General features: G+C 42.9%; 1 protein-coding gene across 2 annotated transcripts in view; it reads left to right on the forward strand.

Moving 5' to 3' along the window:
* Positions 1 to 17,486, forward strand: part of LOC119373728 (endonuclease/exonuclease/phosphatase family domain-containing protein 1) — a 54,213-nt gene that overhangs the window by 25,270 nt on the left and 11,457 nt on the right. For both annotated transcript variants that reach the window (XM_037643792.2, XM_049419996.1), the window contains exons 5-10: positions 183 to 293; positions 7,172 to 7,288; positions 8,221 to 8,332; positions 8,883 to 8,930; positions 10,545 to 10,655; positions 14,143 to 14,314. In XM_037643792.2, the coding sequence (XP_037499720.1) occupies positions 183 to 293; positions 7,172 to 7,288; positions 8,221 to 8,332; positions 8,883 to 8,930; positions 10,545 to 10,655; positions 14,143 to 14,282 (639 nt within the window). In that variant the 3' untranslated portion in view covers positions 14,283 to 14,314. The remainder of the gene's footprint in view (positions 1 to 182; positions 294 to 7,171; positions 7,289 to 8,220; positions 8,333 to 8,882; positions 8,931 to 10,544; positions 10,656 to 14,142; positions 14,315 to 17,486) is intronic.

Here is a 17,486-nt window from a genome sequence, read left to right on the forward strand (position 1 = left end):
TGTTCACCTTAGATGTGGTTGACCCTGTATATCTGAGAATTAGATGATAATGATAATAATTTTATGCATATGGGTAGGCAGTTGTTTTTTAACACTTTATGAATTTTTGAGATTGTGGGTATTCTAAGCTTGGGAATCCAAGCTGGGAACACCACACTGTGTTGCATTGTCTGCATGTCCAGGTAGTGCAAGAGCTCAATGACCCTCAGCTGAGTGCAGTAGCCTCATGGGAGCCTCATGATCGCCAGTGGGATCAGGCAACACCTCTACCTGCTTCTGGACCTGTTGGCTTGGTGAGTGAAGTGCATTAGCTTCCAGATCACAACAGCTTTATTGCTGAAAGGTGTTTTAGGGCTAATGAAGGTTTTGCAGTGCTAGACTTGCTTTCAGTCAGTGAATTGCAGCATCCTGTCTTTGATATGATCAATCTCATTTATAACTCTGGCTTACAAAATGTTGATTGCAAGTGAAGAGCAGGTTGTTGTCATAATTAATAATACGCAAACAGTATTCTGTAAATGAACAAAAACTTGCCCCTCAATAACCTGCAATGCTGCTGACATCTAATGCAAGTTTTTTTCCCAATTTCATTCTGGAGGATCCGTGGGAATCCCTAGCTTTGTGGGGGCACGTTCTTTGTGCAGCCGTTTACCTCGTTATTGCGTTATTGCATGGTTTTGATTTGCTTCCGCTGTTCTGTGCCAGACTATACACTTGTACATTTTGTTTTTTGGTTAAGCAAAGCTTTTTGCCTATCTAACCAGAGTTCGGCCCTTATCAATAATAATAATAATAATATCTGGGGTTTAACGTCCCAAAACCACGATATGATTATGAGAGACGCCGTAGTGGAGGGCTCCGGAAATTTCGACCACCTGGGGTTCTTTAACGTGCACCTAAATCTAAGTACACGGGCCTCAAACATTTTCGCCTCCATCGAAAATGCAGCCGCCGCGGCCGGGATTCGATCCCGCAACCTTCGGGTCAGCAGGGCCCTTATCAAGTAGGCTCAGTGAGTGGTTTAACGCAAGCATTGGCTCTAAAAAAAATTATTTGCCCAGTGGTGAGATTTGTACCAGAGTGCTCAGGCACTCTGGTACAAATTTGGATAGGTGCTCTATCCATTAGACCACAAGTGTAGGCTTCTAGCACACACCTAATTCTTAGCTTAACCGCTTGCAAACTCTTGACACTTTGAGAATTCCAATGCACAATGGCAATTAGACATCAGTGGATGTTTCTACAAATCGCCTCTTGAAGTGAACATATCCTCCAGGGTCACAGGGAATAATTTGTGTGTGCAGTAGTGATTAAACTTTACCATTTGGCTACAGTTTTACTTGTCTGTGCCTAGATGCAAATGCAACAAAGCCATCCACGTGTAACTAATGCCACTTGTGCCTTAGTTCACTATTTTTACCTGCTTATTTACATAGCAGTGAAAAGCTTTTGGTCTGACACTTAGCCCTGTCAGTACATCAGAATGCTGCTGCCGCAGCTGGCATCAAACCTGTGACCTTGTTTGGTCCTTATTCACGCTGCCAATTTGATTAACTGATGATGAAGTATCGTTTATTCAAAAGCAAGCCAATAGGAAACATATATAAACGTGAGAGCTCAAGACGCAGATTGGTTTCTCCCCTGGCTTGTAACTTGTACATGTGCCATATTTTTCTGTCTTCTTTGTTGGCATAATATACTCTTATGAGTGTGTCAAACGGTTGTTAGTTCGCACTTGTCCTGTTCATGCTCATGTTTTCCTTGCCTTTTGTGTGTGTGTGTCTTAGTAGTGGGCTGCAATCAGTACGAAAGTTGTTCATTGTACAACAAAGTCAAAACTGACAAGCTTATTTCAATATCAGTAAATCAGCTCTTTGTGAGGACAATTGAAATGGACACCGACCGTGAATGTTCACATAAAAGCAAGACGTTACGGCTTCTGCACAGGAGCCGAAACCTCTTGCTTTTATGTGAACATTCTTGGCCGGTGTCCATTTTTATTGTCCTCATGTCTTTCGCCGACCAGACAGGTTTTTGTCTGACTCTCAGCTTCTAATCAGTTCTTTAATCCTATGTATAGCCTACAATTCATTATGGGTATAGCAGGCCCGTTAAGCATTTACAACAGAATGGAATATTGTCCATTCACGCATTGTCCAAGAAAGGCAAACGCGTGAGGGGGAGACAGAAGGTTAGGTGGGCAGATGAGATTAAGAAGTTTGCGGGTATAACGTGGCTGCAGCAAGCACAGGACCGGGTTGATTGGCGGAACATGGGAGAGGTCTTTACCCTGCAGTGAGGCTGATGATGATGATGATGATGATGGAATATTGTCCACTGTCGAGGTCTGTTGTTATGATTGTGTACTGTAATTCCCACAGCAGAATGATCGTCTGCAGCTGTACATAGCACAGTGAAGTTAAATGAAGACACATTGAATATGCAAGTGGTTAATTCATTCAAAGCTCAATGTCTCTTGCTTTTCGTTGGCCTCCAGTCAACAGAACTGAAAAAAAAACCCGCATTTCCCCGAAGGGGAGTATGAGGAAGTGCGAAGCACGGGGTGATGCTATGAGGGGAGCCGAGCGCAGAGCCTGCAGAGCCGAGCGAAGGAGACGGCAGCGAGAGAGCACGCGCCAGCCGACCCACGGAGGTCTGGCCGTTTTTAAGTGCAAAGCACTTTTACTGATGATGATGATCTGTCTTCCGAACTCGTTCCAAAGAACCCGCAATGCGTTCAACTTGTTGGCGGCGTTGCGCACGCCCGAGATGGGGCTCAGGTTGTTGTCGAACCACAGTCGATCGCACACCGCGCAGCTATATCCGAAGATGCGGTCCAGGAAGTCTCGCTTGAAGCGCGCGTCCGGCCGATCGAATTCGAGGGCCCGTGCTCGCTCACGCATCGCGCGTCCCCGCGCCAGATCGGCTTCGGGGTGCTCGGCTCGCTGCGCAGCCACGGAGCGGAGGGCGGAGCGCGCGCAGTCACGTGGGGCGTGACGTCGCTGCCCCGTTGCTACAGACGCTCCTCTCCGCTCCTCGCGCCGTTGCTATGGGACGGCGGATTCAGGGTCGCTTATAAAGTGCATTCGCACTTAAAAAACAAGCTGCATTCACAAATGTGGACATCACTTTCGAAGGGGTTAACATGACTGTGAGGTCACCTTTACTGAATTATATTCGCAATTGCTTTTTCTTTTTTCAGGCCATTCATATACTGCATAAATGAATATGCATTCAGATATTCAGTCCAAAGAATTGAGCAAGATTAAAGGGACACTAAAGGAAAATATTAAGTCGACGTTGATTGTTGAAATAGCGGTCCAGAAACCTCGTAGTGCTGCTTTTATGCCAAGGAAGTGCTTATTTTGAAATAAAATCACGTTTTTAGTGGTCCGCATCGCGTTAGCGCGCTTCAAATCTCCCGCCTGAAAATACGACTTTCATACGTCACTGCTGCCGTGCCCAACGTTGCCCGCTTTTACTGCGCGGCTGCCGACACTAGTAGCAGCAGAGCGGAAGTAGCGGGACCCACAGTAGCAACAACGGGCCATCGAAGCCATCGAAGCTTGCCGCAGTCCCGCAGTCCTGCAGCGAGCACACACGCAGAGGTTTTGACTGTTCAGCACACTGGCGCAATGGCATGACACTAAGCCACATCGAGCGTAAGGGTTCATTTCGCGTGACCCAGTGAAAAGACACACCGGTTTTTTTGCTGCAGCACTGGCGTTGTGGGGCATCCGGCAATATCACATGCATGCGGCATTTTGTCGAACTTTCGGTCAGAGCGACTTTCACGAGCGCGCAAAACACACGCGGCAGTACGCAACCCCGAAACTACCACTGAGACGTGACCGCGTGAGCGAAGCAGGGCGCCGGGCGAGGCGCAGTTCGGCGAAAACGGAACCTTTGAACCACGCGCGCCGTTCCCCATATGGCAACGCCACGGAGGTTCTTTTTTCCATGAATCAAGCGGAAACGAACAAACAGCATTTTATTACGTCTTTTAATGCTCGGAAGGTTCTTTTTTTACTGCTGCTAGTTTGATTACTAGTGATTTATTGTAGGCCGACTTCCATACGTCATCGGGATCACTTCGAAAATGTCCCACCCGTGGCGCTCATCATGTGATACATTTAGCTTAATTTCTCGGTAAGTAGGGCACTGCTGTTGATAATATTGCCGTTTTAGAAGTTGTCATACATTGGGCTTTCACTCTGACATAAATTGTTATTTGCCTTTAGTGTCCCTTTAAGTACAGTGCCATAAATTTTGGTTGCCGTTATGCAGTGGTTCAAAAGAAGCCTTATCAGTTTTTTATGACATGACTTTATGACATGACTTTATGGATTTTGTTTATCCACACATGGTCTTAGAAAAATGTGATATCCCACAACAATCAGTGACATCTTTTTTTTTCTTTTTTTTCTTTTTTTTTTTTGACAATCAGAATCGCTTGTAGGGTGACATCCTTTTTCTCATTGTTCATAATCGGTTGCGAGATGAGCAAGATGGCATCACATTTAGTACAACCTCCAGTATGACTGTTCAAGCTTGTCTCTTGCCAAATGGCAACAAAAAAAAACACCAAATAGAGCATGCACAGTGCGAAATATGGAGCCATGCTACGGAGAGTGTCAATACGATGTGCCGATTATGGTTTTGCATCAGATAGGCAGTTTACTGCCAATTTTACATTTTATGCAGTACTCAAATGGTAGTTATAGCAGCTCCAACGCTCAAGTATCCTTTCATAGAAGCAGTCCTGAAACACTTAGGGACAGTAGGCACACAAGCTATTGTAAAGACTTGTGCTAGTGGCTGAAAATACCAGAACAGGCAGAGTTGACATGTACATGTCAAATCGAAATTGAAAAATTGGGGAGGGGCAAAGCATGTAGGGAAGGGTGTTTCAGCTCCACTAACATGAAACCTGTGGAGAGGCGAAGCATGCAGTATGTGCCGGTGTTTCCCACAGCAAAATCTTTACTCTTTACTGCTTTACTCGCCACCGGTCCACTAACGCACCATCACTTTGCAGATATGTTTCAAGAAGTGGTGTTTCAAATAGATGACTTTACCGTATACATGTATGTTTGTGTCACTGGTTTTAGATAAGAAATTTGAGCACCTTGGTAAGTTTCGTCGGGGTTCTGACACCGCTGCTAAGCCAAACATAATGTTTTTAGGCAGTAATGATGAACCTTAACCCCTTAAAGGCTCATTTAACAAAAAAAATATGTTCCAAAATTGCCAAATTTTTTTATGATGCGAAATGTTTCAGTAATGTGTTCAAAACAAAAAAATATTTGTGAAAACTTTTTTCGGCAGATAATAATGTTTTATTGGCCATTCTTCGCTCCATCATGTATTACTCTGTAATACATGGGGCATTTGAGGTGTATTCTGCAAAAAAGTTCTGCAACTCTAGAAAGTAAAGGTTGGAATTGAGTTGCCACGCACAAAATCCACTATTCCTTGATAGTTCTTAGTGTGATAGCGTTCGAAGCACGGCACTGCGCAGAGAGCCTTCTCGCACCACCTGCACCAGATCCTGGTTTCCTTGCGGATGTTTTTGCCATTTCCGTCAACATGTGGCCATGTTTGTTTATAAAACGCGCAGGAAACACAACGCGCGCATTCCGCCAACTGTTGCGCAAATGCTCATTCAACAAAAGCGCTAATGACGGAACCTATGCTGCCATCTATGGTGTAAATAGAAAAGCACCATTTCTCGAGCAGGGCTCGTCAAAAACCTCTATGACGCGAGGGAAACACAAGGCGCGCATCCTGCCAACAAGTGCGCAAATGCTTATTCAACAAAAGCACCAATGACGGAACCCGTGCTGCCATCTGTGTTGTAAATAGAAACGCACCATTTGACGAGCTGGGCTCGTCAAAAGCCTCTTGGAACATTGCGGAAGACCCATGACGACCACAGGTCGTCATAAGCAAAAAAGTGGCGACTGCTCATGACGAGCTTAGGTCGTCATAAGCCCTTAAGGGGTTAACTTGTAATATGCATAGTATGGGCCGGTGGCGAGGAATGGTATTTACACAATTTTTGTGGCACATACCCGTTTATGACGGACCGTGACAACATGACACGCCGGCAAGGCGAGACCGTAAGGTGCTTCACCCCTAATAGAAAATATAAATGGAAGCTGTGTCCACAGGGACGAGAGACCATGTTTTTCGGTCTCTCTCACTTGAGCAGCTTCCATTCATGCACACTGACAAGCTATGAAGCTTGAATGTGAGTTGTTGAGAGCCTCAAGTAACCTAACTGTGTGAACTTCTTGTGGTTATCCATTTGCATCTGTGCAATTCTTGAACCAACACACTCTTAACTACTGGTAGTGTATATAGATCAAATAATGTACTACTTTAAAGGGACACTAAAGGCAAATGTTAAGTGGATGTTGATTGTTGAAATAGCTTTCCAGAAACCTCTTAGTGCTTGTTTCGTGCTAAGGGAAAGCTTATTTTGAATGAAAATCACGTTTTAGTGGTTCGAACAGCGTTAGCGCACTTCGAATCGCAGGCCTGAAAAGGCCTCCTGACGTAGCGTTTGCCTTGCCCAACGTTGCCCGCCTTTACTGCCCAGCAGCCAATACTGTGGTTTCTGCTCTGAAGGACACATTACCCAACATCACATGGACACAGCATTTTGTCGAACTTTCTGTTGGAGCGACTTTCATGATCGTGCAAGGCACACGTAGCAGTACGCGATAACGAAACTACTACTGAGACGCGACCGCGCGAGCGGAGCACAGCCCTGCGGAAACGGAACTTTTGCACAACCGGCGCCATTGTCCACTGTAATATCAAGTTCTTTTTTCATGAATCAAACAGAAATGCACAAGCAGCATTTTACTATGTCTTGCGATGCTCGAAATGTTTTTTTATTTATCACAAGTAGCTTGAATACTAGTGATAATTTCTACTCGGGACTCTTGATGTCATCGGGCACGTTCCAAAATGTCCCACTGGTGGCACTTATAGTGTCTTACATTTACCTTAATTTCTGGATTACTAGAGCACTGTTATGGATAATATTGACGTTTTAGAAGTTATCAAACATTGACCTTTCACTTTGACAAATTTTTATTTGCCTTTAGTGTCCTTTTAAAAGCTTTAATGTGGTGCAAGAATGGCTCTTGTATGCTTGTAGTTTTCAGGCTTCTTGTTCAGCGGCCGGCAGGGAATTCGACTCTCCGAGTGCTATGCAGTTGACTTGGACTCCAGCAATGGTCTTACGGGACCTTGCCCCTGTGTTGCTCGCTTTAAGGTAGGCATGTCACTCATTTTTCTTGCCACCTGTTGTCTTCACAACTCTCTAGTTGAAATTGACTCTTTATGATAGGGTGTAGGCAGGAAATTTTGAAGCAGTTTATATTATTAACTTCAGGAAAAGTAGGCTTTTCAACTCTGGTTCACTTCATTCGAGCGACATCGTATAGTCACAATACTTCTCTTAGTGATATAGTAGCATTAAAACACATTTGGCTTTGTGTGTTGTTGAGGTGTGGCTATTGCTATTGCTTGCTTGCTTTTGCAGCACAAAAAACTCACGGTGTCCCTTATGCATTTGCCTAAGACGACTCGAAGGTAAAAGCCATCCGGTGTGGCTATTTTGCCATGCACTTTATATTGACGTCCGATGTTCACTAATTAACTCTTGCTGATTAACTTGGTACCTACTAAATTTGTTTTATCATCATATAATTGACTTTCACTACTCTAATTAACTCACTACTTACTCAATGTGCTTTAATTATTGCCATATAGTATATGCACAGTCATGCTTTCACTCAGTTTTGTATGGCTTTTGCTGCCCTAAAAGTCAGTAAGCCGAGTCACGTGAACTCCGCTTTGTTTATACGCTCTAAGCAGCTGGTGCTGCTCTGCGGTAGCTTTTCGTGATGTGTGCTGTGACAGTGGATCGTCTTCTTTATCTTCTCCGTTATTGCCTCAATTTCATGTTTTTTGCAAAGATGAAGTGACTGCACAGCTCATGTGCCTGGAGCCACGAGGTGCACTGTTGGTTTTTCGTGATTCATGTGCTTTTTTGTACCACACGCTGGCTTTTCGCCACGTGACCCTTCTCTCGAGGCATATATGGCTTTCGCCTTGTAATATCTAGACCTTTGATTTCTGCCTAATGATGTGAACTATTGGTTATAGACAGGGCTAATTTGGGTGTTGATGCTGCTTTTGCAGGCACCCGGACTGGAGTTTGTCGTTGTAAGCATTCTGCTGCGGTCACTCAAGGCACATGACATAAGTCTCCTGTTCCCCAGCTTTGTTGCAGTTATCAGGCAGAAACTCCGTGGTATGTTGTTACTTTTTCTCCTCGTTAGTAGTTAGTGTATGGGAATGGTGGTATGTAAAGTGTTTCTTTCATGTATAATTGACTTGAAATTTAATCAGAGATCTAACTCAGGTACAGTTACAGAAATGAAAGTTACAGATTGCAGTAGCTACAATTTAGAATTCCAAGAGTTATAACTGCAAGGTGTCGTTGACTAATATATGTATGGGCTCAGTAGTTGTAACAGAAACATCATTTTTTTTAATGCATATTTCACACCATGGTTAGTCTATGCTCTGGAATTGATATACGTACATGTTTGTAAAGTATATATGTTTATTTATAACCTTTTTGGTCAACTGCTAAATTTTAGGGGCCTCTGTACACACTGATGTTTATTTTCTCTGTCTTGCAACATTGCTGTGAAATTATTTTGCATAAGGCATACCAAAGTGAGTTGTGATAGTTGTTCATGGAGATTGTAAAGCTAGATTTCAGGGCACCTTGATGACACAAGTACATTGAATTCCTGCAAATTTACATTGGACTTCTTTTTGACGACTACTTGTAGGTGAGGACAACATCCTTCTGATGGGAGATTTGCCACCTACTGAAAATGGTGAGCTGTCACAAAACCTTATTGGTTCTGTAGTATAGTCAGTTGCCATTGCTATTTTACTTCCAAAGTATGATTTGCCAGTAAGATTTATGGTGTCATGTGTCAGATGAGCTTCCTTTTAACAGCGGAGCTGTTCTAAGTCGAGTCTGCGCTGTCTGCCTTGTCTGTCTGGTGTCACACAGGTCACGTGACCAGAGGCGGGAGTGAATAAAGAAATAAATCAAACGAAATTGTGGTGATGGTGATGCTGGTGATGCTCAAAATGAGACTAAGCTGTCTTAGTCGACCCTCACATACACTCGCACACTTAGAGCTTCGCTATCCAACAGTTTTCACAGCATGGAACTGGCTGAGTTTCTTTTTTTCTTTCTGATCTGCCGACCTGCATTGATCATGGCATGTTAGTAAAGCCTTCTGCTAAGGCGGACCTGTGACACATATATTTACTGGAATGCTTACATTTGAAAAATGGTTGTCACCTTATTCTTTCATTGGCTTCTTATAGGGTATTTGATGTCACTTTTGTTGATGAATTTGCCTAGTGTATTCTTTTAGTTATTTATGTTTTAAATTTTTTGTAAAACTTTATAGCTTTCTTTTATCTTAACACTTCAGCACATTGAAATTACATTGTTAATTATAGTACCCTGTACCATGTTTTTTTACATTTATTATAATGCTGTAGTGCACCAATTTCCTTGTAACTGAATGCAGCTGGGTGGGGACAGGCAACGTAATTGCCCTACGCTCTCACCTATGTCACCGTCGTGTTGTCTTCACCTTTATTTCCTAGGCACAAGCATTAGTACTGGGCATGTTGGATGCAGATTTATACTATATCCCCTTCAGTGACGGTGTGTACAATTGTACACATCAACTGTAGAAGCTTGTCACACACTATGTGTTACTTTACTTGGCTTGAAACGCAATGTGCACAGTTGCACATGCTTCCTGAGTATATAACTATAGTCGGATACAACTTAAGAAGGCAAGAGAGGCCCCACCCAGACAACCGAAGCGCGGCAACCGATCGCCTCCGCGACTAAAGAAATAGTCCCGCTCATGCACGCACCGATGTTCTCCGAAGGCAGGGCCCCCGGCCGTCCCGCCCATGACGTCAGTTCCGAGTGCGCGCCCATTGGTGCAGGCTTGTGTTCATCCGCCTTTGAGAAGGAAATGCCGCTGCCTTCTAAAGTTGTACCCGACTATAGTGCTCACTTAACTTCATTGTGCAGCATATTACTGCACAGTATTACTGCTAAAGTCACTACCATGTTTGATGAGCCATTCGATGTGCCCCATTCTGGGAGGCACATTGCCCATGTATATTGAGCATGAGAATTGATTACTTTTATACAGATATAGAATGCGACTGACTTAAGAATAAATAGATCTATAATTATACACTAATTAAGATTTCTGAAAAATGCACACATCAACATATTACCACCTTCTCTTTCTTGCAATAGAATATCAATTGCCTTGGAATAAAGTTGTGTATATTTGACGTATTTATAGACAGACCATCATAATTTGCATTTAAAGAAGGTATTGCACCATCTGCTATTAAATAAAGCATTGGGATCGGAAGCATTTATGGTGTGTGTTTTTCAGCTGTACGCATGCTTTCGGATATGGGGTTTCACCTACTATGGCCAAGCAAGTTAAAGCCACATGACACAACACAGATCTGGTGCTCCAGCAAGCTGCGCAAGTTTTGCACAGGTATGGCAGAGAATCTCCTGTCTGCATCTGCTACATTGTGTCCTACTGGTGCGTGTCACTTGCTTTACCGTGCATCATGTGCCATGTTCTGGTAGAACCTGTTGCTAAAATGATGCATAGTGTCAATTGTTAAACCTCGATATATCTTACCATATTTTCTGGTGCGTAAGTTGCACCTTTGTAAAAGCGCACCCCCTACTTTTTATGACTTTCGCAGGAAAAAATTATATATGAGACGCACCTTTGTGTAAGATGCATCTATATTTAACTCTGTCAACATAATAAAACACAATGACGCACGCAGAGTACATTCATTGTGAAATGTGTAGTCACGCACGGCACTGAATATCTGTAAGCAGCAGTATAAAACTTGTATATAATGCTGTCTTAAGGTGCAGGAAACCACTATTTATTCCACTGGATTCGAAGCCACATCCTCCGGCGCACTGTCAAAAGTTCTTCTGCCTCGGTTGGCAGCATCGCTGGGTTGCCGTTGTCCACCTCTGAGTAACTTTTACGTGGCGTTGTAAGCACCTTGAAGCACATCGTTGGCGTTGCCTCTACCATGGTGGCCACAATACCTCTACGGCATTACAACGCTTGGTGGGAAAACATAAACAATGAAGGTGTCACATGGTTACCATACTCTAGTTACCACCTACACACACACATACAAAACATAAATGGCAGCCGGAAGCCAGAAGCTGTGACTACTGCTGAACTACAGCGACGTCTCACACGGAAACTGATGATGATGATAACGAAGTGGTACTTTCACTTCTGTAACTGATATTGTGGGCGCTACAACGTTACAATGAACCGTTGTGGTGCCCTTTTTTATTTATTGCCTCAGTTCCATGGGTTTAATGCTTCATTTAAGAACAAACTATTCGAACAGTACAATGGGACGCACAACGGTGGTGGCTTTTATTGTGGCCGTAATCTCCGTGTTCTCTGCACTGCTTGAACAGCAAGTAGCTGACATTTAAGACCACAGCTGCCTCGTTGTTATAATAAAATAAGATATATTTTTACGAATGCTCTCGCACTCAATTTGTCGTACTCATGAATTAAATATGGACATATTGGTATCGCAGAATTGTATGACTTTTTGCATGTATGAGACGCACCGTTGTGTAAGACGCACCAGCGAAAATATTGGAAAAAAGATGCGTCTTATACACCGGAAATGGTACTTCAATTTAGCAAAGTGCATTTATTTACTGCAAAGGAAGACCTAGGCAACAAATTAAAACTGTTGCATTTCCCTGATCTTAAGCTGAAAGAAGCTGTCACTGATTCACTGAAGAAAGGGACTAATTACCAGCCAGAATAATTTGGAACAACAGACACTTTCACAGTGAATAAAAGTGTTCACAGAGAGTGCAATGCTACTGCAACTCGTCTTGGATTTAAGCAACCTACCGATTTTTCTGAGCTGCTCTCACTTATGTGCAGTGCCACTACTTTATCCATAAAACCATGTGAGTGCTGTGTGATAAAGCCAAATAGCACTTCTTTTAAAACAATGCATAATGGCAATTGATATCTGTGATGATGAACCACATTACTTAATTTTTTGGTGTGAAGTGCATGCAACCACAGAAAATGGGGTGGCCGTGAACAATGTGTCGTAATTCTGGTTAAAGCGCAACTCTTCCAGTGTCTGACCAGCTTTGATGCTGTGTTCATTTAAATGAACTTACATGAGAGCAACGGATTTGGTCATAGCATTCTTTGTTGTGCCAAGGTTATGTTGATAAGCCATGGCGGTGGAACAAACGTGAAAGCTTCGCTTACCACTGATCATCGCACTGCATTGAACCTGTGTTTCTTTTAGCTTTGTTTGTGTAGTACAGCCACTGTGAAGAAGAATTCATTACCGTGACATCTGTCCATAAATTTAATTGCCATGCAGCTCTTAAAATCAACGAAATTTTTATAATTTTTTGCTATTGAAGTTGGTTATTTCTAACTGCTCTATTAGTATTCCAACATTTTTGGTACCTTTACTGTGTGAAAAAAAATCCATTGGCAGCTATACTTTGCATAAAGGGTTGAATTTCACTGTAGTGAAGTAAAGTGCATTTTCACTGAATTCACGAGCGTAGACTGCTTATGACGTTGAGTTGGTGTTGTGAATATCTGCATTATAAGCGCTATTGCATGATAACCAATGCAAAATTATTTGAAGCCTGCACAAGTACAAAAACGTGTAGCCAAAGCAGCCCCGTGTATCTGAGAATCGGCCATTTTTTATTGGCCAAGTGCTAGAAGGACAGGATTCCAGTTTTGGCGATGTCTCCTGTGACCTGTCGAACTTTATTTTTGAGATTCCCTAATGTGCAGGAAATTGCCAAATACCGTTAAAACTCTAACGAAACACAATCCTACGAAGTTCCCGATCTAACGAAGAAAGTTTAATTCCTTGGCAGGTGCCCATAGGGTTCAGTGTTGTCATCAACCCGAATTAACAAACTAACTTGGCCACCAAACCTAATTTAACAAAGTTTTTCCTCAAATAATTGAGTAAAAAGGCGGTTATTTTCTTCTGTTCTTGTCATAGACAGGTGTTTCTTCGAGCATCCGGTCTCATGCTATCGCTTTACAACACCTGGGCACCCTAGCTTTATTTTGATGAGGCTGCCCGCTGTGCCCATGGCCCAGCCAACGAACTCCGCAATCAATAGTGCTGTTACGAACGAAACAGCACTAGGAGTGGCGGGGGTTGCTATCATTATTTCATGGTTTATGCCCGACAGATAGCAATGATCATCTCGAAATTTTCTCACTACACTACATTCACTACAGTCACTACATTCATTCGCCACGTCTTTGCATATTGGTAGCCTGTCATTGCTTCACATGACAGGCTACCTGGCTACCTGGCCTGCATCGCCCAGAAATGGGGCCCCCCATGGCCAGGCTCTGTGTCTGGGACACCCTCAGGCTGCCCTCACAGGTTTTTCACATGCGCTGTGTTAGCTTTTGAGTGCTGCTGCATTACTATCTTAGATGCCGAAGGACGGCAAAATTCCTTTCTCGATTTAACAATCTTCCAGATTTAAGGAAATAATTCGAGCGTGGTCATCACTTTGTTAAATCGAATTTCAACTGTATAGCTAAAACATAAAGGTCAGTCTTTATTTTACATTGTGCATGATGCTGTTTGTGGTAGATTTGTGATGGCAATGTTTAACAGCATGTTGAAAAGCTGTTGATGAAATTTATCGATTTCCCAGGTGCAGTAAGGGAAGAGTTGAATGTGAACAAAATAAATGTTAATGTAACTGCAGAACTGTGTCATATGGTCCCAAGTGTTGTAATGCTGCCATTATCTAGAAGTTGAAGGTTATCACTTTCAGAGTCCCTACAAGAGGTTAGGTACCTCATTTTAACTTGGCTTGCTTCACCCGTTTTGTATGTTTCTTCTTGTAATCTACTCATTTAACATAATGTACTGTAATGGGCTCTTTGGTACATGCAGGTAGCATTCGGCGGGTGCAAGAGGGCCTCAGTCACCCATTGATCCCATGTGGCTGGCACTGGGGTGGCTCTGTCAGTGATCTGCCCCCACTCCTGGTGCAGCTGCTGACCGACATTCCCAATGGCCAAGCATCAGCATGATGGCTTCTTACCTAACCCCAGAAACACACTCAGTAAGGCATTAATTCGTGCTCTTTTTTTTTTTCCACTGTGGACCCTTTTACCTAGAGCCCCCCCCAACTGTATGTGGTGGAAAATTTGAAATTCTGCAAATCCAGATAAAGGATTCTGCAAAATTCTGTGGCAACATTCAACAGACATCAGGTACATGTAACAGTTTACTTATCAAACACTTTTAGCCTCCAAACATACTTGTATTAATTTAAAACTGAAGAAAGCTGTTGTGGCTGAGCATCAGATGATGCCTTGTATTTTCTTCAAGAGCATGATGCTTGTGGGACATAATGTCACCATAGCGACTGAATTATCTTTCTGCATCAACAGAGTTGATCGGCATTCTCAGGTACCTAAAGGCAATCCAAGAAAGTGTTAAAGTCGCGTATTCCATCCCTGCCCAGAAAGCCAGAACATCAAAATGTACACCTGACTTTTCTTGTGTGGAAAGGAATGGTGCTAAGCCCCTGTCTCTAGATTTGAGTTCTTGGGCAGAATTCTGGTACACTTGCCATTCAGCAGCTACGGCTAATGATTCTTCCGCAAGCCCAGGCACAGCTGCAATCAGCATCGTGTGCTGCATAGTTACCACGACCGCCAAGAGAGGCCGCCACGTGCTCGCACGCCCGTGATCACACTGAAGCAAGCCCTCCTAAGGATGGAAAGCATCCTAAGGATGGAAAGCATCCTAAGGATGGAAAGGGGCTATAGGCTGTCGCGGGACACAACACATTTTGTCCCTTATTTACACGCATGTGCACGCATTGTATAATAACGAGCACCAGTGTGATCGCCTATGTCTAAAAATTTTACTGGCACTCATGTAGAGCTGTCTATGATGTTGCTAATAAACATCACAACACTAGTTGGTATGTTGCCCTGAGTCATATTTATGAGAACCTCTGATAATTTTAACAAAATCCTGAGGTCCTCTCGAGTTTGAATTATCGAGAGTCTTCTGTAGTGTGCTTTGCTAGCCGCTTTACTCATTGCAGCCTTCATTTTGTTTGTAATCCGATGGATCTTGTCATGTGCAATATTCTCTTTATTCAGTTGGGTTTCAAAATCTTCCGGAGCAGCTGCTTCCAAATACCATGAAACTTCACTTGAACGAACTTCAAGGAACCCCAGTAAAAAGTTTGTTAAAGTGAAAGTTTGCTGAACTGAAATAGCTATGTTGCAACTTGTTATCACGAGCTAAAGCAAACATCAGTTGTTGAAATGAAATTTGAACTCTTTTATTGGCAGTGCTGCTTATTTGAATGTGAATTTTTGCTTATTTAGCATGTTTGGAAGAATGCAGTAATCTTTTGTTGTACTTGTGCACTTAGGACTGCAGAGGTCATGCATTGAGTCACTGTGTTCAAGCTCTGCTGGGCAGCAAAGTACTTCACTTTTCCAAGTACATCAGTGCTTCTTTAGCTGAAATTCCTGGTCCTTCCTCTACTAGAGTTACTTCCTCCTCCTTTTCTTCTTCTTCTTCCTGAGGTAGGATGCTCGCTACAATTGCTTCTGTAGACAGAGTGCCGCATGTCTCAACGCGAGAGCCACAGGTGGCATAGTCCTCCAAAACGCAAGTCTGTATCTAGTCTTTCAGACAATTTCTGATCAATTTGAATTGATCAATTTCTGATCAATTTGGATGGTGTCACACAATATGTTCATAGAACTGAAACGGGCTCTGCACTAATGTTGTTAAAATGAAATGCGTTAGCATTGGGTTCAATGGCGCTTCGGTGGGGGATTTAAAAAAAGTTTTTACAACTGAATAGTTTGTTTAAAGGGACCAACAACCAATTTTTATGGTACCTATTTTCTTTTGCGCAACGGAAAGCTTACCGGTCAGAGTGACGTAATCACGGAATGGTAACATGGGAAACGCCGTAAAACATTCAATTGTAATCAGAATTTTGCTATCTGCGGTGAATATGAAGTCGTATACACAAGTGACAACACATGCTGGAAATAGTGAGCGCGAGAGCATTACATGTTTGAGCGCGGTGGTTTACTGCGCATGCGTGCACTACCACGCGCATGCGCCGCGGCTCGACATGTCTCTGTGGCTGCCGCGAAGGCAGCGCCGCTTCTCACCGTGCAACTCGTTTTACCTCGTAAGCAGCACAGTATAGATCGGGGATAGATAATAATCTATGTACTCTAATTTTCAGGACTAATGATGACATGACAGCATCAGACTACGTGGCTACGCACAGCAAAGAGACCGTCTTGATAATACAGCTTAAGGCACTTCCGCTAGGCTACGCAACATGCCGGTTTTTCGTTACTTTTAAACACGCTTTAAAAATATAAATCCTGCTCACAACGCGAAAGGATGCTGGAATCTGTCAATATATTTCACAGTCTTTTCATTTCTACCAGAATCTAATCACACTTTCTGGCCAGTTGTCGGTCCCTTTAACTGACGTTCATTCAAGTGGTATCTTACTGTATATCTCCAGAGTGTAATGAAAGCATTGAACGATTTATGACAGGCTACATGCTAACCCTCAGATGTTTTCAGCAGGCTTCCAACTTTTTTGCCAAATACTGCAATGCATCACAAACTGTATAGTCGAACCCGACTATATCAAACCTGGGTAAATCAAATTGCCCTTTATATCAAACTACTTTCAAAAACGACAGTTTTTAAGTCAATGCACAGGAAAATTTACGGCTACATTGAACAAAAGTAGCCGAAACTCTTGATATATCAAACAACGGGCAGTCGTTTTTTTGTTTTTTTTTTTCCACAGCGCTCGTCCTGTGCACTGTGTTCCTTTCGTCTTCGTCTTTAGTGCTGCATCAATCATACATGCATTCCAACTAGCCCAGCTTTCCATTATACTTAGCATGGTAGCTTAGTGGCTATGGCATCTCAATGCTGAGCTCAAGGTTGTGAGTTTGATACAATCTGTGACAGCCTTATTTGAATGGAAGTAAATTGCAAAAATGCTTATGTGATTAGATTTTGGTGCCTGTTAAGGAACCCCAGGTGGTCAAAATTGATTCAACAATGAATCTCGTAATGATGTCATGGTTTTGGCACTTAAAAAAAAACCAGTGTTTAAGTCCTTTGTGATTTTTTTTATGATGATGATTGTTCTTAGTACTATGTGCAATGAAAGAAAGGACACTTAAGAAAGATTTGTCTTAAGCTGAGTAAGCCTGTTC

The sequence above is a fragment of the Rhipicephalus sanguineus genome, chromosome 1 (genome assembly GCF_013339695.2).
Source record: "Rhipicephalus sanguineus isolate Rsan-2018 chromosome 1, BIME_Rsan_1.4, whole genome shotgun sequence".
NCBI classification, from domain to species: Eukaryota; Metazoa; Arthropoda; class Arachnida; order Ixodida; family Ixodidae; genus Rhipicephalus; species Rhipicephalus sanguineus.